General features: G+C 33.3%; 5 protein-coding genes and 1 non-coding gene across 8 annotated transcripts; 2 read left to right on the forward strand and 4 right to left on the reverse strand.

Annotated features, from left to right (window-relative positions):
• Window positions 1-576: 576 nt before the first annotated feature.
• Window positions 577-648, reverse strand: TRNAE-UUC (transfer RNA glutamic acid (anticodon UUC)). Its single transcript has one exon. It is a non-coding gene; the product is annotated as a tRNA-Glu (tRNA).
• A 530-nt stretch (window positions 649-1,178) lies between these two features.
• Window positions 1,179-3,672, forward strand: LOC107364276 (uncharacterized). Its single transcript, XM_015931610.3, has 3 exons — window positions 1,179-2,386; window positions 2,507-2,648; window positions 2,804-3,672. Exons 1-3 carry the CDS (start codon window positions 1,365-1,367, stop codon window positions 3,086-3,088), a joined length of 1,449 nt encoding a protein of 482 aa, XP_015787096.1. The 5' UTR covers window positions 1,179-1,364; the 3' UTR covers window positions 3,089-3,672.
• A 2,833-nt stretch (window positions 3,673-6,505) lies between these two features.
• Window positions 6,506-8,536, reverse strand: LOC107364293 (26S proteasome regulatory subunit 10B). The gene is made up of 3 exons (XM_015931630.3): window positions 8,352-8,536; window positions 8,152-8,271; window positions 6,506-8,012 (listed from the first exon to the last, which is right to left on the reverse strand). The coding sequence occupies exons 1-3, from the start codon at window positions 8,473-8,475 to the stop codon at window positions 7,048-7,050; spliced, it is 1,209 nt and encodes a 402-aa protein (XP_015787116.1). The 5' UTR covers window positions 8,476-8,536; the 3' UTR covers window positions 6,506-7,047.
• An 879-nt stretch (window positions 8,537-9,415) lies between these two features.
• LOC107364249 (nuclear hormone receptor FTZ-F1 beta) lies at window positions 9,416-13,660 on the reverse strand. 2 transcript variants are annotated; one of them, XM_015931582.3, is made up of 4 exons: window positions 13,416-13,660; window positions 12,387-13,276; window positions 10,472-11,800; window positions 9,416-10,402 (listed from the first exon to the last, which is right to left on the reverse strand). In XM_015931582.3, exons 2-4 carry the CDS (start codon window positions 13,012-13,014, stop codon window positions 10,158-10,160), a joined length of 2,202 nt encoding a protein of 733 aa, XP_015787068.1. In that variant the 5' UTR covers window positions 13,015-13,276; window positions 13,416-13,660; the 3' UTR covers window positions 9,416-10,157. The 2 variants fall into 2 exon arrangements, with proteins under 2 accessions (XP_015787068.1, XP_015787067.1); XM_015931581.3 differs by having other exon boundaries at window positions 11,886-13,276.
• Window positions 13,661-13,935: 275 nt separating this feature from the next.
• Window positions 13,936-16,065, forward strand: LOC107364325 (tRNA (uracil-5-)-methyltransferase homolog B-like). The gene is made up of 2 exons (XM_015931662.3): window positions 13,936-14,876; window positions 14,957-16,065. The coding sequence occupies exons 1-2, from the start codon at window positions 14,238-14,240 to the stop codon at window positions 15,647-15,649; spliced, it is 1,332 nt and encodes a 443-aa protein (XP_015787148.2). The 5' UTR covers window positions 13,936-14,237; the 3' UTR covers window positions 15,650-16,065.
• A 584-nt stretch (window positions 16,066-16,649) lies between these two features.
• Window positions 16,650-18,848, reverse strand: LOC107364278 (ectonucleoside triphosphate diphosphohydrolase 7). 2 transcript variants are annotated; one of them, XM_025161202.2, is made up of 3 exons: window positions 18,713-18,848; window positions 18,562-18,600; window positions 16,650-18,484 (listed from the first exon to the last, which is right to left on the reverse strand). In XM_025161202.2, exon 3 carries the CDS (start codon window positions 18,327-18,329, stop codon window positions 16,698-16,700), a length of 1,632 nt encoding a protein of 543 aa, XP_025016970.1. In that variant the 5' UTR covers window positions 18,330-18,484; window positions 18,562-18,600; window positions 18,713-18,848; the 3' UTR covers window positions 16,650-16,697. The 2 variants fall into 2 exon arrangements, with proteins under 2 accessions (XP_025016970.1, XP_015787098.1); XM_015931612.3 differs by having other exon boundaries at window positions 18,562-18,848.
• Window positions 18,849-19,451: the final 603 nt, after the last annotated feature.

Below are 19,451 nucleotides of genomic sequence, written 5' to 3' on the forward strand. Positions count from 1 at the left end.
AGCTGTTTCACAAATTAATACCAAAAGCTTAACCAAACCTAGTAAGTTAATCATAGTCTACTCTTGCTCGATATTCATTCGGATCTATCATTTTCTTTACTTTTCTTTTTTCTCATCATCTTCTCTCTCTCTCTATCTCACTCTTCATTCCAGGTCAACTAAATGGCCTAACAATATCTTGAATATCCTCAAAAATGAAAGATGATTTGACTCAACTTTCCATTGGCAAACAATTTAAACCCGGATTCTGACCAGAAAAAAAGAGAGAAAAAGAAAGAAAGGAAAGAGAGTGAGTGAGGCCCACACCGAAGTCGATTATCAGTCTCACATCTTTCCCTTTCCCAATCTCTTTCTCCCTCCTAAGCCGACCTTTCTTACCCCCCATGTTTCTTGACTAAAGCCTCATACTTACTCTCTTTACCTTTCATCCCAGCCACATACATCCTCTCAACATCATCTTCACCTTCATCCTCATCTCACACATAATTTGATATAAAATAAATTTCATCTCATCATCCTTTCAGCAACACACAACAAAAAAGCACCACTGAAATGCATGAAAAGCAAAAAAGTAATCTCCGATACCGGGAATCGAACCCGGGCCTTCTGGGTGAAAGCCAGATATCCTAACCACTAGACAATATCGGATTTGCTTGTTGGTTAAGTGGCAAAGGAAGCATTTAAAGGTGCAATGGAAACTAATTGTAACCGTTAATATTGAACTGGAAAAGACCTTAAAAGGATTCATATTATTAGTTATCCTTTTAGATTTACCCTGTAAACCTGTTGATGAGAGGATGATTATTGTAAGATAATGAGTGTAGAGAGGAAATAAGGAAGACAGAATAGCAAGTGTTGGTGATTAATGATGAAATAGACTGGAATTATGTTTCATCTCGGAAAATTGTGAACCTTATTGCAATTTGTAGATGGCGTTTGAAAACGTAAAAATGGGAGGTCTGGTTGAGCCAAGTTGTGAGCCTGGATGATTGGGGCTTTAAGTTGAGCTATACATGTAGCTGAGCGATCCGACCATTTAATTCTTCTCTCTCTCTCTCTCTCGCTCATCATCATCTTCTCTCTCTCTCTCTTCTCTCTCTCTTTCTCTTCTATGTTGCGCACAGACTAAAATGTAAAATAAACGTAACTTCTCTAAGTACTCTTAAATTTCTTTTTCATTTTCATCATCATTCTCATTATTATCATCAGTTTTGATTCTTTCGTTTAATTCTTAAACGCTCCCCATTTTTTAGATGCCATTTTTGCCTTAATCTGTGCTTAAATTGTTTTCTTCTGTTTTCTTCTCTTTCTTTCATTTGTTTTCACTCGTCTGAATTATCTCGTAATCAACTATTTTTGTCCACATGCATCACTACATCCCTATATCAGAATGTTATACTGGTAAACCTCTTACCCTTAAAGGCTATCCTAACAGTAATCATCAGCTTCCTCCTCCTCATCCGCACTCAGGTTACCACAATCATGGGCCTGGGTATAAACAGTTACCTAATAGTCCTGGAGTACATCATCACCACCAGCAACAGCAACAACAACAACACCAGATGACCAGTAAACTGGAAGAAACTACTGCCAATTATGATGTACCTCGTACAAGTGTCTTTACTAAAGTAGCTTTACCTACAAGCAAATCAGCCATAAACAACTCGTCAACATCTCCTAATTCTAATGGAATAAGAATACCTGAACCCCCGCCAAGGCCACCAAAACCTACCAAATTTAATAGTCGAAGTGCATCAGAAAATTGTTCCTCGCTTCCAGGGACTAATAATTATTTCACTAGTGGTGATCATTCACCGTCATTACCACTTGATAATCAATGCGATTTAATCACACCAACCCAATTTAATCCCACCATCTCTTCTACAAGTACCCTCAACATTAATAACAATAGCATATTGAATAGCCCAGTACCACAGCCTTTAACTCTCGATGATGTTTATGATTTTCCGAAATCAGAGCCAGTATTTAGCAGTTTGAGAAAACCAATTCCAGCTCCTGGAAACCGAGCTGGTAAGGGTAATAGCCATTCGTATACAAATGCTCCTCCAGGCCATTTAAGTAAACCTCCCGTTTTCACTTACGACTATAAGGGAACTTTGCCAACCTGTTTAGATGATAACCATATTACATTTGACTCGGAAACCTCTGACCGATCCCCTTTAACTCCTAATTCAGCCTTTGACTCACTTTCGTCCAATGGATCCCTTTCCAAAAGTCTTACTCCCCCTGCAGTAAATCGAGATCTTAAACCAAGACGAAAAGGATCTGACTCAGATGCAAATTCTTCTCCAACCAGTCCAACTTTTACCCTTTCACCTCCTCCAGCTCATTTCAAACATCATCAGCCTACTGTCAAACCAACAAGGTATGTTTTTTTCACAGAAATGCTATTTTCGACCATTAAGGTTAATTAGTCACAACTTGAAATTTTTTAACGCTTGACTGTCATTTCTAATTTTTAATTTCGCTTCTTTTTACCTCTTAGAAACTTAAATGATACACCACCAAGGGTTCCATCAAGAGGACGACAATTTCAACTTCATACCCGGGACGCATCGAATTCAGATGAAGACATTATTAGCTACTCATCCAATTTCCACAAGAGAAACTCATCTACTGACGATCAGGTTTGTCCTTGAAACATAATAATATTGCTTGCAATATTCAACGTAACAACAATTATCATTATTGTTACTATTATCATTCGTCCTTCAACTCATTTTTCTCTTTTTTTCTCTTTTCTTTTTCTTTTCAACTTTTTTACAATTTCTATTCAATCCAGTCTCGTCGAGCATTTACCATGCCAAGGAAATCTCATAGCGAGTCTCCTAATGTAACATATTTGGACCTTGATTTACAAGAAAGTAGTGATAAAGATTCATCTCGACCACGTTCATCAAATTCCTCTGATTCCTTCAAGTCATCATTAACCCATTCAAAGGATCTTATCGGAGCTTCCAATTTAAGTGGCTCACAGTCAACTGTTTACAAAAGCATTGATTTCGTCGCCACCGATGCTTTTCGACAATTAAGAATAAGTTCACAAAGGTTGATTGAAAGGGAATAAGTGCCCAGTGATTATAGAAATCTATTTTAATCTTAGTTATTGGCATTTACTTTTGCTACTTCCTTAATCTACTCGCTAACTTTTGCAAATCATCACCTTTCTTTTTACTTCTCTTATTATAATCATGATTAGTGCCTTTCATTGTTTCAAATTCACTTTAAGACCTATCCATTTATTGCCACCATTTTGCAAATTTGCCTGCTGAACAGCAAAACTTGATACGATAAAGAGAATATATGTTTATAACTATATTTATATATATTCTTACTGTAAATTTTTTACAGATGATATAACGATAAGACTTTACTAGCAACAAATCTTGATTATAACCCTTTATAAATATAAATATACATGCAACAACAAAAGATATAGCAAAACAACTTATTAATATATGTAAACATTCATGGTTATCTATTTAACTTTTGCTTATGTTAACTGTGCAATAATTGTGCTTTCATTTTGATTAATTAATCATGAACAAATTTTCACACAAAATTTATCATTATTTTCTGCGTCTCTCTCTCTCTCACTCTCTTGTTTTCATCATCCTGTTCCAATAAAGAAACAGAAAAAATTAAGAATAATTTTTTTTATAAAGTTTGTAATTATTTCATATTTTCATGCATTTTGATTCCCCTGAATTAAAGAGGAACCAAAATAAGCTTAAAAATTACAAGTTTGATGTCAATAAGTATTATTAATGAGAATAATTGGAAAGCATGATTAAATGTTTTATTAACATTTAACGATTAAGACATTATTTGTTGCTCTTTGCATTAAGCAATTAGCACTTGCAAATTATTATGGATATATGTATGCCTGGAATTCACCGCCTAAATTGTTATTCCAGTAAATTGGGCTCACCAATGATACTAATTAAAGGAAGAAACCGGAAAATTTGGACTTGTTAAAGAGCTGACCAAAGATTGAAAAGGTCAAAAGCCTTGTAACTCATTGGATTTCAATTTTCGATTCGGCAGATTATTTTGTTGATTCTTGTTGCTGGTTCTCACACACACACACACACAACACATATATAAAGAAGGAGTAAGCAAAACAAAATCAGAGCCATCATCATCAACAATAATAATAACAAGGCTCAACAAGTTATGACTTGTTAAACTAATAAGTTAAGTAAAGTAATCCTATTTTAAAGTCAGGGTAAAGTGTAAACGGGCCAAGAAAATAATTGCTGGTTATGTCCAGACTCAAAGTAAAAATTGCGAAGATGAAGAAAAAGAGACGAAAAAGGAATACCATCAACACTAACATCATCACCATCGCCATCATCATCATCATCATCATCATCATTTTCATCATCATTTGCGAGCAAACAATAATGAACTCGGATTGAGCTGGCGAGTTGAGTCGGCAAAGAAGCCGATGAAGAAGGAAAAAAAGAGAGAAAATTTAAAACCATAAATATCCATCAAAATGTTTAGGTTAACTAGCATTTGAAGCAATAGTATATTGATGCGTTTGATAGATTATATCTTAAAAACTTGTTGTCTTCATTGTTACTCGTTTGCTTGTTATAATGTTAATCAGGTTTGTCTCACAGTATGAGGTAAAATAATTTACACAAATGTTAAGAAATAATAACGCTAACGTTAACAACAACAACAACAAAATAATAATAACAATAGCAATACCAATACCGATAACAATAAGGCAAACAACAGCAACAGTAATACACCAACAAAGGAGTGAATGAGGTAAGCTGAAACTTGCGCTATTTTTCATTAGCTAATCTTGTGAAAACATTTTTTCTCTTTTGTGTTATCAAAGATTATCATTCTAATTGATTGGAGATGTAATATAACCAGGGTAAAGATTAAACCTTGAGATTCAATTCTACTTCCCATCATGATCATCAGTAAACTTAATCAGCAAACAACTTATCAAAGCAGACTGGTCAATCAAAAGGCAAGTTTACCAACCTTTGAAACGATGAAGTAAATGAACAAAAAATTGACTAGTCTCTTTTGATTCAGGTCAATTAACGGCCACTGAGTTATTAAAGACAGGTTAGGATGACAATTTGAATAGTCAATGCTATTGCTTTAACTGGTTATCAGCATAACACCATATAATGTGTCTACTTGCAGGTAGATTTGCCGTTGTAATACTTGTTAGTCCATGTGTCTACGCTTCTTTCATCTTTCGCTTTTTGCAAAGAAGAATTCAAATGATCACAAAGTCTCCAAAATTTTCTCACAGATTGATAGATTAAAATGTGGAACCAGAATTTTGTTTCCCTGCACAACAAGAAGAAGAAGAAAGATCAAAAAGAAGAAGAAGAAGAAGAGGAAAAAATGTAAACAATTTAGTCAACTTGGAGCTTGCTTCTTCTTCTTGCTTATGTATTCATAGAAATAAAAATAGCGGCTTCATCTCTTCAAATTTTCAGGCCAACCTTTCGGACCTCACAGTCTCTCTGCCTCAATACTTTCTCCTTTTCTCTTTCTTTTCATCATTTCTCACTCTTTTACCCTAAGGCTATAGCTAGTGACCTCTCTTTCTGTCTCTCTTGCTCTCTCTCTCTCTTTCTCTCTCTTCAACTTCCAAGGACCTGTGCCCGGCGACCTTTTTTTAACCTTTTCTGTCAACTCTACTTTACCTCATTAATATAACGGGGTTTCCCTGCTCCTTTACTTTCAATTATGTACTTTTTTTGCCTCTTTGCCTCACAAACCTTTCTTACTGTTTGTTTATTTGTTTACAGGTAGATGTATTAACATTGAAAGAGGATCAGATAAATGTGAAAACAAGGAACAAACAAGAAGGTAAACAACAAACAGTTTGGATCATCAATATTGTCGTTCTTATCATTACAATAATCATAATCATCTTTTTATCAGCCTCACCAGCCAACTAAGTAAACAAATCTGTCTTCTTCTCCTGCATCGTCTTCATCGTTTTCATCGTCTTTATCGTCTTCTAGGTCTTTTGCTTTTCCTCTGTCTGGTATTTCTCATCTAGACATGTATATTTGAGTCCCTGGGTAACAAGTTTTGTTTTTGACCAATCTTTCCTTTTTTTTGTGCCAGGTCTGTTTGACCAGGTCAGCTGTGGATACAGTTGTTCAAGTTTTATTTACACTTGCACTTGTTCATACACAACCGTTTACAATATTTTTTTCAGCCATTATGTGTGATCAGTTGTTAATACAACCTTTAAATAGTTATTATACAAATCAAAGTAATCATCTTGTAAATCTTTTAAGGAAATAAATTTAAACACCTATTTAAACGTTACCTTACCTGCGAATGACATTAATTTTGAAATCAACTGTGATCAAAAGTTAGATAATTTTGCAATTTATGGTGTAAAACAATCAGCAGTGTATTTATGTTGGTGAAAAAAGTAGCAAACCTTCTTTATGGGACAATATTGAATAGACATTGTGAAAGGCTTTGGGTTGGTTAAATGTTAGGATTTATCAAATAACGGTATCAATAAGATACTGTTGATTAATATTATAGTTTAATATTTAACTGGTCAAATTATTTAACCTGATTACTGAAGAAATATGAAACTCATACTGAATTAAATTTCCGCATCAAATGGAATGACTCACTATTGCAACAATGGAAAAGCAAAGGATTGAGACTTCTCATGTGCAATACCTTAACAAGTATCATTCAACTCTTTACCTCACAATTTACTTCATCATTGACAATTATTATACTGTCTAGATTAAATTAGATTTCAATTGTTAAAGTTTTGCTGGTAAGTGAACGAATCTGCTTGAAGTATACAGTGGTGAAACTTTGAAATGTCTTGTTAAGCATCCTAAGAACCGGCTATCTTGAAGAATAATTGTGATATCAAAGTGCGAAAATTGAATTGATTATAAATTGTTTGAAATATTTTGACCGAAAAAGACAATTTTTTAGCAAAAAGTTTACTATTACTTTTTAAATTTTTTGTTAGTACATAAAAAAGGTTTATACTCATTAGACAGGCTTATAATCCAATTTTGTTTCAAGTTTCTTATTATCTGATATTTTACGGACTGCTTTCAAGAAATCTTCTTCGATGACATATTCTCTTTCGGCTCTGATTGCGAAGAGACCAGCTTCGGTACAAATATTTCTCAAGTCAGCACCGTTAAAACCATCTGACATTTTTACAATAGCTTCCCAATCAATTTCACCATGTTTAGCAATTGGACGAGCATGAATTTTCATAATTTCCAATCGACCTTGTTCATTTGGAAGAGGTATTTCAATTTTACGATCCAAACGACCGGGACGAAGAAGAGCAGGATCTAAAGTATCAGGCCGATTAGTGGCCATGATGATTTTAACTTGACCTAAGGCATCAAAACCATCCATTTGGTTTAATAGTTCCATTAAAGTTCTTTGAATTTCTCTGTCAGCTGAGGTACCTTCACTAAATCTTCTACCTCCAATAGCATCAATTTCATCCATGAAAATTACACAGGGTTGGTGATCTCTAGAATAGTTGAACATTTCCCGAATAAGTCTAGCACTTTCACCAATGTATTTATCAACAATTGCAGATGACACCACTTTGAGAAAATTCGCTTCGATTTGTGAAGCTACAGCTCGAGCCAAAAGAGTTTTACCAGTACCAGGAGGACCATAGAGAAGACAACCTTTAGGAGGTGTGATACCCACTCTTTCAAAAAGTTCCGGACTCAATAAAGGTAATTCGATAACTTCTCTTAGCTCTCTGATTTGTTCAGCTAATCCACCAATGCTTGCATAATTGACATCACCAGGACTTTCATGTGACATATTGTATACTAGAGGATCAACTTCGCGAGGCAGATATCTCATAATGGTCAGAGTTGTCATATCAAGAGCTACTCTGGTACCAGATTTGAGTTTAGTTTTGTCAAGCTGACGCCTACAGCCAACAACATATCTGGGCCCATTGGTGGCTTTAACAATGACTGTTCAAAATAATGGGTTAGAGATAGAATTAGAAGACTTGGATATACAAATCACGAACCAGAAATTTTCTGACAGGCATGACTTATGTAAGATTTAAATGCCAACATTAACGAAGGAGCTTTTAATCAAAACACTTACAATTGTCATCAGTCAATTGTTTGAGGACTTCACCAACAATTTGTCCGACACTTTGTAAAGCTTTCAAATCAGCTTCACTTTTTTGAAACTGTTTATTGACCTCTTTGAGCTCTTCTCGGACTGCATAAAATGAAAAAGAAACAGAAAAATTATTAAGATTATTAGATTGATTCGAACGATTCTTAGATAGTAATAAATACCTTGTTTGAGCCGAGCCTCATATTCTTGATGTTCCTGGATTTTCTTCCTATATTCTGTTATGATCCTTTCCCTCTGGTCAGATTGTGGTGGATTAGATGGTTGAGCAACAGCAGCAGCACTCATTTTATCAACTAGATTTATTAAAACTAAGTTGAATCAAATTAACATTCAAATTAATAGAAAAAGATTCAGAAAATTTCTTGATGGAATCGGAAAGATGAACACAAAACTGCACTTTCATTGAGGTGAACCGGTTTGTCAATAGAAACCAAAAGAAGCGCACAGTTTGAATTTCTTGAAGTTATTTAATTTTTAAGTTTATGACAATTTCAATCAGTTTTATTCAATCAATATCGTGATAAATTTTGTTTCAGATTATCTCATTTGGATATATCATTTTCATAGAAAATTTTTCATAGATTTTTAGTGATACTTGCTTTGCGTCAATCAATTTAACTTGCAATAAAGCCCGGTTATAGTTAAAGACCAATGAATTTTACGCAAATTTGAATGAGCAGGATTATTTCAAATTTAATTCTCAGAAACACTCCAATACTTAAAGAGTTTCAGACAAAATCAATAATATATAAGTTGAATTGTTAATACAATGTAGATTGAATTGTAACTTAATTAATGGTCCAAACTTTAAATCCTTAAGTTGATATCGCCATCTTTCGATTTCATGTTAAACTGTAAAAAGCTTGTTTGCGTTTATTTTCTCTTATGGAAATTTAAGCTCTGAAGTCAATTGTCAAAAAACAATTATTAAAAGATTCTGCTGTAATTTAAATTGACATTTTCATGCGAATCTTAATATAACATAGTAACTGACTAGAAGATAGATCGAGTTATGATTCTTCACATGCAAAATAAGGCTGAACATGATGATTACTTCACTCAGAGGAATACTCACTCAAATACCAAATATATCGGTAACATTGAAAAACTATGGAGCAAGATTGAATAATGGTTCAATGATCAATTCACTATTTATTTTTGATGCACTTTGTGTTCAGAAATTAGATTGAATCAGACTTACGAAAGGAATGGAAACATTTGGGAATTACATGATCTTGTTTTAATGTTTACTTCATTTGCCATTCAGTTTAGCATTTCAAATTATTTTCAATTATTTTAAAATTTTATTAAATTTTGATGGTTTCATCAAGTGGTCGCAATGCGTTTGGCTTTATGTCTTGTTTTGATTGATAAATGATAGGTTTTGATTTTGAGCTAATTAGTTGACTAACAATTTTACCAATAAAAAAGAAGCAAAACATATGATACAAAAAAAGTCAAGTTTAAGGTACTACAACGAAAGAATTTACAAAGCAATTTTTTAAAAGCTAAAATATGAAATAAAGGTGGTTAATAAATGATAAAAGCAATCTAAAACTTATAATATATAACAAACAGCTAATATTAAATATAATAATAATGATTAGAACGGTATAAAGAAATAACAATGATAGTTCATAACTGGGACTAAGGTATCAATTTCAGAGCTTGTTCATTGTGCGAAAAATGACTAGTTTTTAATTTTCAGCAAAATGAAGTCAAAGCTGTGACAATTTAATACCCATATTGAAGTTGAATCCTGATTTTTAAGCATTTACTTCTTTTGACTTGAAGTTCATTACTCTTACAGCTCTCTTTGGTCATTTGATAACTGATTTGGTAATCCTTGGGACAATAAAGTCATTAACAATTGAGTAGCAGTTCTTGTGAGTTGGTGCCAAAACTTGTTGGTTCTCACAATAGAAAAATCTATTAGTCTTATTTTTGGACAAGATTTACTAAACTATTCAATAGTCATCACGAAATAATTCCATCAATACGTTGAAAGCGGTAACGTCTTTTTCAGCTTGTTTAACAGCTAAAGTTTCCCGGGCAACTTGACAGACTCTTTCTAATTCGGGTAATCGTAAAAGCAATTCACCGAATTTAGAAGGGTACTGAGGATAATTAGCAGACGTGTAAGTTTGAAGAGCTTCCACGATTTGTTTTTGTAACTTGTCGACTTTGTCAACCTCTTGAAGGCCACTTGCATCTGAAAAATAAAGAGTGAGAAATTAAAATTACTATTTGTAATGTTGGATTCAAATTGATTTAACTTTACCTGACGTCATTAAGATAATAACTTTAAGGCAAACATATTCACATTCATCGACATGAAGTCGTCTCAAATGGTCAGCAAGATTGATCATTCTTTCAATTACGTTATTAATTCCTAGAGATCGAGCTTCTTCAACTGAAACACTACGATCGGATGATATTTTAATAGATCCTTGTGTTGAAATTGAACGGTAACAACAGCTTAATAGAAGAAGTTCAACCCACGAGTTATGCAATAAAGCAACTCTATCATCAATTGAAATTTCTTGGAACAAAGGCAAACTTTTACACCATTTAACAAGTTTATACAAATGACGATCCGCTATGTTACAAAAATCATTTTCAATGTCCTCTTTATGAGCTCCATTTTCTTCATTAGAATGAGAAATTTGGTCAGCACTATTGATAGTTTTATTCTCATTTTGTGTTCTGTGCCACAGATGTTCAGCATCAAGAATTTCCTTTAGCATTCCACTTATCTTGGGAGGAATAGCAGGAGAAGAAGCAGAGCTAGTTGCTGATTCAGAAGGCATAAGTTTAACGTTTTCGACATTTCCACCATCGTTTCTTGCTATTTTAAAATTAACAGGAGAATCTGAATTAATAGGCTTTGACCCATCTGACTTCGATATCCACTTTGTAGGATAATAAGTTCCTCCTCCTGGATCATGGTTGTAGGAGCCTGATTTTTGATTTGATATGTTTCCGGGTTGGTTCACTTGATGGATTCCTATTGGATGATCAGTGTGGAGGACTTGATTAAGATTAGAGTTAACAAATCCATAGCCTGGATTCATAGTTGTTGGTGAAAGAGTATAAGTACATTGATAAGTACTTCGTCCACCACGAGTTCTATCTTCTCTGATGGCTTCCAGTTTCATACCCATTCGAAGACATTTTTCAAATCTGCAAGCGGGACATTTTTTTCTTGTATTTATGGAGATCGGACAATTAGCCCCTCTTAAACAGACATAATTTTTTTTGTTTTGCACTGTTCTTTTGAAAAAACCTTTACAAGATTCACAAGAAAATAAACCATAATGAAAACCGGAGATTCGATCACCACATATTGGACAAGGACTGGATAATAATTGTTGTCTACTGAAACTGGGATTTAACCCAATCCCTGGGAAATCAGAAGATAGAATTGTTTCACTCGAGGTAATATTAGCATTAATCGATTGGATTTGATTGGTATTTGGCACAACAGCTTGATTAGAATTTGTTGAATTACTTTCACCGGAGTCTTGCCGACGAGGAGTTGATGGAGATGCAAAATCACTTGTATTAGACTCATCTGAAGCTGATGATGCAAAAGATGCTGATGAAGCAGCTAAAAAAGGTGTGAAAAAATCGTTAATCGAAATGATATAGGCATTAAAATAAAAAATGATAGGATAAAACAAAATAACCTTTACCATTTGATCTGAGATCTTGCAAAGATCGAGAAGGAAGTTGATCGTTTGATATGTTATTAGACTGCAAATTGGATACAGCAAGGCCGGATTCATTCAACGAGCCTCGCTTTTTTCGACTAGCAAAAGAAGAAACTGATTGAACTGAAGTTGAGTGTGAGAAATTACTATTATTAGTAACATTAGAATTTAGGATTGATACCCGAAGAGATTCCATCTCGTCGTCCATAACAGAGTCCATTTCAGATTCTATGGAGGTTGATGGGGATATCACAGATTTTTGATTAATATTCTCACTTTTATCAGTTTTTGATGGCTGATCATTGGCTGATATAGATTTAATTTGCATATTAAGAGTTTTTTGATCACTTCCAACATCTTCACAATCGGTGAACTGTTTAATTGCGGTTTGATAAAGGTGATTTGAATTGGCCAAGCTTAGCAGTAGAGAAGCTTGACTAAGGTTATCATTATTACGAGTTGATTGAACAGATTTAAATTTACCTAAATCAACTGATGGACTTCGTCGAGAATTTGAAATAGTGTTCGGGCCAATTCCACTAGATAATTGAGTTAAGGCTCGGATTTCTCCTGTTTCTGGCATTTCAACATCATTTGAAATTTCAGATGACACTACATTCACAGAGTGACGACGGCCAAAACCAATTCCTAAAGTTGAGATCGGCCCTCGACGATTTAAGAGTTGTTCATTGATAGGAGAATTGCCCATCAATGACGAGCTAGAAACTGGACGTTGAAGTGATGATGATGACGATGAATTGAATGATGGACTTGGCGATGAGACGGGTAAAAATTTGACTGTTGATTGATGGAATGATGAAAGAGGAGATGAAGAGGAAAGTCCATGTGTTCCACTGTAGCTGATAACAGAAGTCCGATTAAGACCGTCACGGATAGATGAAGATGGAGATGGAGATGAAGTTGATGAAGGTGATGGTGATTCTTGGCCATTGGAGGGAGACAAAATTTGATAGCCTGGTACAAGCAAAGCATTAGGTAAACTACTACGATGGCGATGGTCACGATTAAGATTTAAAGGTGACAATCCCATAGGCGAGCAGGTTGATTGAGACCTTTGATCTTTAAGATAATTGCTATGATTATCATCCATTATAAATATGTAAAAATGAAAATGCGTCTTGATATTAAGTAACCAAATGAAAACGAAAGCAAAGTCCGTTTTGAAAAGAATAAGCAGGGGCAGGATTGACCACGTTTACTTCAAACCAATTTCTTTCTGCAAAAGCAAAAAGATGCCAAAAAAATTCCTAGGTTCTGGGGTTTCTTCCTATAATCAGTTATGCTCCTTTCCCTCTGGTCAGATCGTGGTGGATTAGATGGTTGAGCAACAGCAGCAGCACTCATTTTATCAACTAGATTTATTTTATAGAAAAAGAAAAGAGAAAACATTAATGAAGTTTGAACAAATCGATATACATTAATTTACATGGAATATGACGCAGTTTGACTGAAAATACTCAAGTTATTGATGCATGTTTTTCTATACAATACCTTTTAAACATGTGATTGAAAATTATTGAAGGCAAAATGGTTAGGGTGATAACACCTTTAAGTTCTTCGATGATTTGTCGAATGGTTTTATCTTTAAGACCGACGACATTTTGTCCATTAATTTCCAACAATCTGTGTTCAATCAGTAAACCGTTATGAGCCTAATAAGCAAAGTTGAATCAAATTATCGTTGAAATTAATAGAAAAAGTCAGGTAAATTTCTTGATGGAATCGGAGAGATGAACACAAAACTGCACTTTCATTGAGATGAACCGATTTGTCAATAGAAACCAAAAGGAGCGCACAGTTTGAATTTCTTGAAGTTATTTAATTTTTAAGCTCATGACAATTTCAATCAGTTTTATTCGATCAATATCGTGACAAATTTTGTTTCAGATTATCTCATTTGGATATATCATTTTCATGAAAAAATTTTCACAGATTTTTAATGAAACTTGCTTTGAGTCAATCAATCTAACTTGCAATAAAACCCGGTTATAGTTGAAGACCAATGAATTTTTCACCAAGTAAAGTTGAATAAGCAGGATTATTTCAAATTTAATTCTCAGAAACACTCGAAATATTTAAAGAGTTTCAGACAAAATCGACAATATATAAGTTTAATTTGTTGATTGATGAAATTTTAACTGAATTAATGGTTCAAACTTTAAACCCTGAAGTTGATATCGCCATCTTTCGATCTCATGTTGAACTGTAAAAAGCGTGTTTTTGTTTATTTTTGTTTATTTTCTCATATTGATGAGTTTGATTTTGATCTCGGTGCCTTTTATTGATTATTAGTTTATTTATTTTTGAATTGCCATGTCTCATCGTACTCAAAGCTCTAAACTAATAAACTACGGTCTCCATGCTATAAATAGTCAAGTTGCTCCTTTGGTAAATTTAAGCTATGAAGCTCAATTGTCAAAAAAACAATCAATTATCAAAAGTATTCTTGCAGTAGTTGGTAAAAAGTTAGCCAGTGTTAATAGTGAACTAAAATTACGTCCTGATGGTTTACCTTGTGAATTAGAAGCAATAAGAGCAGCTCCACTAATCACTGGATATCGTAACAAAGATGAATTCTCCATTTGGCCAGGTGATGATGGTAAAACTCCATTAGTTGGATTTCTTTCTAATTCCTTAAGCAAGTCGACGACTCATTGTATTGAACCTGATCTGTCAATATCTACAAAAGATAGTCATAAAAAATTAGCAAAGAAGTTTCAAGAATACATTCAATCGGTATCACCGTTAGGAATCTGTACTTATTTCGATAAACCCACTGGTAATTGGAGACGTTTGATAGTTCGGAGCAACCAAGAAAACCAATTAATGGCAACCTGTGTTTTGCATCCTAAGATATTAACACCGAATGAGCTGAAAATCGAAAAATCTCGTTTATTAGATTTTTTCAAACCTGTCGCCGATGAATTATCTCTTTCTTCGTTATACTTTCAGGTAAAATTTTATTAATTCTTATCGTAATAATGTTCAATTTTTGTGATGATTTATTTATTTTCTTTCTTTCTTTTCTACAGGCTTGTCCGAAAGAAAGGTGCAGTAGTGTTATAGCTCCTTTCCAGCTATTACTAGGCAATGAAACGATCTGTGAAACACTTTTGGGCTATAAATTTCATGTTTCGCCAGATTCATTTTTTCAAGTGAATACTAGTGGAACCGAAGTACTCTATAATAGCTTGTTTGAAAAGTTAAAGATTGATAAAGATACAGTTGTGATTGATCTTAATTGTGAAATAGGAACTGCAATTATTCCAATCGCTTCAAAAGTTAAAAAGATTTATGGTATCGACCCTTCGCTTTCAACTATTGATAGAGCTTATCGGAATGCTCAGGAAAACGGAATATCGAATTGCCAATTTTTCCAAGGCTACATATTAGATGTTTTACCTGAACTATTCAAGAAATTGATTTCAGAAAAAAACGTTGTTGTAATTACTAAACCAAAAAGAGGTGGCTTGAAAAATTCAATTCTTAATCTTTTACGTGAATTTGAACCAGTTAAACAAATAGCCTATTTATCGAGTAAACCTGATAGTATAAATGCTATTTCAAATTTTGTCTACTTATCGAAAGCATTTAGACCCGCTGATAACGTTCTTGGAGGTCATTTCAACCCAATCACAGCAATTCCTGTTGATTTATTTCCCCAAACAAATCACCAAGAATTAATATTCATTTTTGAGCGTATAGAGATCTTTCTGTTCAAATGATAAAACCAAAGAATGGAAAATTGTTAACAATGATTGCGAACAAAATCGTTGGAAGTAATTATTTATGTTCAATAAGATCGAAAAACTTTTTGAACCAGACACCAGGACGGACTCATAAAGTTAAACATGATTTTTTATGGTTCATGGTTGATCACGGACAAGGCAAATCTCTTCCTTTACAATTTTCAACTTCAAACGATGAAATATATTTTGTGCTGTAATTTAAATTTTTATTTCATAAATTATCTACTAGTCTAATTAGTGCATTTAAATTTTTAATGCAAATCTTGTTAAACATAATTACTGACTATGGAAATATATTACATTGATGTAAAGAGTTGAACCTTTATAAAATATTCTGAAAATACACAAAAATATAGCTACTTTCGTATTAATAAAAAAACCTGATTAATTCACATTTTCATATCCAACTTGTTATTATTTTAACATAAATATTTCTTTTTTTCGTGAAGATAAACCAGTAGTGGTAATCTATTTCAGAATCGGATGCATGAATCTAGATAATATTACCTTAAATTTATTATTATTATTTATATTGAATTATTGTAAACTTTTATGAAATTTTGATGGTATATCAATCAGACCTTGACTGTTTCCCTACATCTTTAAGCCCGCCGTTAAAACAGACAAAAAACTTTGATTTAAAACTAAAACTCCTTTGTCGAAGCAAATAAATCAAAGAGCTTCAAATCACATCGTAATTAATATTGAACCTCAGATTTTTTGGTTTTATTGAGTGAACCATGGCCGTGAAGCTTGTCCAGTTTAGTGAGAGTTTAGTTTCCCGTAATTGTGAAATAGAACTTAGAAAGTTCAAACAGGAACAATCGCGTAAACATTATCAGTAAAAGTTAACCAATTAAATAAATTGGTCAACCAAATGGAAATTCATAAAAACGATTAAGTTATTTACCGTTAAATTTCCGCGTATGATTGATAGGTGTGAATAAAACAATTAACAGTCATTCAACGACAGTCGTTTTAGATAATTTTTTGCATTTATTTTTTGTCAATTATCATGATTGATCTATTCATTGCGATCAATCAATATAATTGTGTCTGAAGGTCTTACCTTACGTAAAAGATCGGTTTTGATTGACATTTCACTCAGTTTACCAGAAGTATTTATCATGTAATTAAGATGTTTCAAGTAGATCACAATAATAGCCAAGACAAGAGTCATACAAAAGAGGAACAATAAATTGTGGAAAGTTGATAAATCAGGAACAACAGCAGGATGTGATTGAATCTCTTTTGCATTAGAAGGTGACATAATTCCGATACGGTAAAGAAGAGCACCCAGAGTCCATTGAACTTGATTATTATTAATTGATAAAGCTGATTGATAATTTTTAAAGCTTTTAGGCATTTTAAAACCATCATGGAGTAATGTTGCTATCCATGCAGCTTTAAAACATTGGTCATACAAACGATTTGAGTCAGCATTGGGATAAAGATTTTTGGAAAATCTTTCTTTTAAAAGAATATAGTCGGTGGAACAATAATCGATTGCTGCTTTTTTGAAATTAAAATAATTGTATTTGCCACCAACCCCTAGAACGTCTTCCATCGAATACCAAAGTTCGGAGAAACCAAAAAATTCTGAATCAGCAAAAGAAACTCTAGTCTCTGAAAGCTGTTTTAAAGGACATGTTGTGTTTTTAACCGGACAAACTGGATTTATTTCATACTTTGGTGCAATCAAGTTGCGCAAATTTGCCTCACAGTGTTCAAAAACACCGGTTCCTATAAGACTCAGATTGTATTGCGATCCATTTAAACTGGTAACTGTTCGATTTAATGGACAATTTTTACACAAGCACGGATCTTTTAAAGTGATTAAAGGTTGAGGTGTTGGTTCATTTATTCTTACAGCTTCTGCTCCGATTGACGACGGAAGATTATTATAACTTTGATTTGTTGTATTGCTCAGACTTTTAAAATTATTGACGATTGGTTCTTTGTTGTACTTGAGCTGTTGATCTAATATATAATTTAAATATGAATCTTTAGCAACATTGGCACCTAATCCAAGGTAAGTTGTAACATATAAAAGGTAACTGTGATCACTATCATGTGAATAACATCCAAGATTAAATTGAGCAAGAACATCCTTCATTTCTTCTTGACTTTTAACACCTCTTCGACGTCGAATTTCCTCTAATTCATATTTGGACGTGATTTCAAATGCTATTTGAACAGATGCTCCACCCATTTCAAGCATCCCAACAGTTCTTGGGCGAGTAGTTATACCATTACCAAGATTAATAGCCACTAAAGATTTGGCGACTCCAGAGGTCATAGAGTGATCAAATCGTCCAAGCAAGTAGTTAACAGAAATCCAGGAATAAATTCCTTCTTCTTTACCAGAAATCACTTGAACATTGGCAGGATTGAATGAGAAACTACTGTTAGACTTGATACGATTTCTTAAATTAGTTAAAATGGCATCCTGTGATTCTTTAGATAATAATCTCATCCCGGCAGTAGCAAATATGTACAAAGGTGTTTCCTTATGTTTAAATGACGGAACATTATTATTGGCAAACTCCAGTAATGGATAAATATAATTATAGGCATCTTGAGGATTAACTGAAAACGATGATAGTCCTGGAGTAATCTTTTTGTACAAATCTTTACCTAATTTGTCTTTCATCATTTTTATCCTTAACAATCGTCGACCATCACTTGATTGTGGTGGCCAAGTGTACAAATGAACACGACTGCCGCTCGACCCAGCGTCAATTAATACTGCATAATTTTGGTTTTCAGGCGATGAAGATGATAAATCTTCAAATTCAAAACTATTAAGATCTGAATGAAGAAAATAGATAAGAGAAAATGATTGAGGATAACTGTTCCATGTTATAAATAAGGAAAAATTGACTTACTGAAATGATTCGATGTGTCTTCATTTTGAAAAGCTTTTACTAAATAAATTAAAACAAATCCTATAAGTATTAGAATTAGAATGAATCTAATTTTACCAGTGAAAAACAGGCGTTGAAGCAGCCGAATATAATTATATCTACAATTAATTACCATTTTATCACATATTTACTTTGATGATGATGATGGTTATGTTAATGAATTACAATTTATGATTTACTAATGATGATTTACTGTTGCAGATAGCTGGTCGATGTCAACAGTTGTGACAAAATGTTGAAGATAACAAAATCTATTACGTTAACCAGGTTTATTTTAACCAACCATCTGACAGGTGATTTGGTAGTAATTTTTAAACATCACAGATGGAGTTAACTACCAGTTTAATTGGATTCGTTAACAAAAATGTTTTTAAGGGAATTAAATTTACATTTACATTGTTAGTTAATTATAATGAAATATACGGATATATAGATGTAACTGGGGTTATTACCCCACACGGTCATGTCAACGTTATGACACCTTCCTCTGGTCAGATTATGGTGGATTACATGGTTGAGCAACAGAAGCAGAACTCATTTTATCAACTAGACATTTATTTATTAACAAATATTTATGCAAAACAAAGCTGAAAGCAAGAAAAGTCAAATTAATAGGAAAAGAGTCAGATAGATTTCTTGATGGAATCGGAGAGATGAACACAAAACTTTCATGGGAGGTGAAACATTCCTTGATGAAATCAGCTTTTGTCATTCAATAAAGCTTGTAATGAAAACCCGTTATAATTAAAGACCAACGAATTCTTCACAAAATAAACTTGAACAAGCAGGATTATTCCAAATTTAATACTCCTAGACATTCGGAATATTTGCAGAGTATCAGACAAAAATCG

Source organism: Tetranychus urticae, chromosome 3, assembly GCF_039701765.1.
Source record: "Tetranychus urticae isolate SD_2017Ah chromosome 3, NJAU_TeUrti_SD_1.0, whole genome shotgun sequence".
Lineage (NCBI taxonomy): Eukaryota > Metazoa > Arthropoda > Arachnida > Trombidiformes > Tetranychidae > Tetranychus > Tetranychus urticae.

Coding starts and splice junctions, on each gene's coding strand:
- LOC107364325 (XM_015931662.3), top strand. CDS start 14,238: ATGTCTCATCGTACTCAAAGCTCTAAACTAATAAACTACGGTCTCCAT. Junction 14,877..14,956: donor TTTCTTCGTTATACTTTCAG/GTAAAATTTTAT, acceptor TCTTTTCTACAG/GCTTGTCCGAAAGAAAGGTG.
- LOC107364278 (XM_015931612.3), bottom strand. CDS start 18,715: ATGGTAATTAATTGTAGATATAATTATATTCGGCTGCTTCAACGCCTG. Junction 18,485..18,561: donor AGACACATCGAATCATTTCA/GTAAGTCAATTT, acceptor TTCTTCATTCAG/ATCTTAATAGTTTTGAATTT.
- LOC107364249 (XM_015931581.3), bottom strand. CDS start 13,014: ATGGATGATAATCATAGCAATTATCTTAAAGATCAAAGGTCTCAATCA. Junction 11,801..11,885: donor GCAAGATCTCAGATCAAATG/GTAAAGGTTATT, acceptor CACCTTTTTTAG/CTGCTTCATCAGCATCTTTT. Junction 10,403..10,471: donor TATTATCTTAATGACGTCAG/GTAAAGTTAAAT, acceptor TTTATTTTTCAG/ATGCAAGTGGCCTTCAAGAG.
- LOC107364293 (XM_015931630.3), bottom strand. CDS start 8,475: ATGAGTGCTGCTGCTGTTGCTCAACCATCTAATCCACCACAATCTGAC. Junction 8,272..8,351: donor TGAGGCTCGGCTCAAACAAG/GTATTTATTACT, acceptor CATTTTATGCAG/TCCGAGAAGAGCTCAAAGAG. Junction 8,013..8,151: donor ACAATTGACTGATGACAATT/GTAAGTGTTTTG, acceptor TATTTTGAACAG/TCATTGTTAAAGCCACCAAT.
- LOC107364276 (XM_015931610.3), top strand. CDS start 1,365: ATGCATCACTACATCCCTATATCAGAATGTTATACTGGTAAACCTCTT. Junction 2,387..2,506: donor CCTACTGTCAAACCAACAAG/GTATGTTTTTTT, acceptor TTTACCTCTTAG/AAACTTAAATGATACACCAC. Junction 2,649..2,803: donor ACTCATCTACTGACGATCAG/GTTTGTCCTTGA, acceptor TATTCAATCCAG/TCTCGTCGAGCATTTACCAT.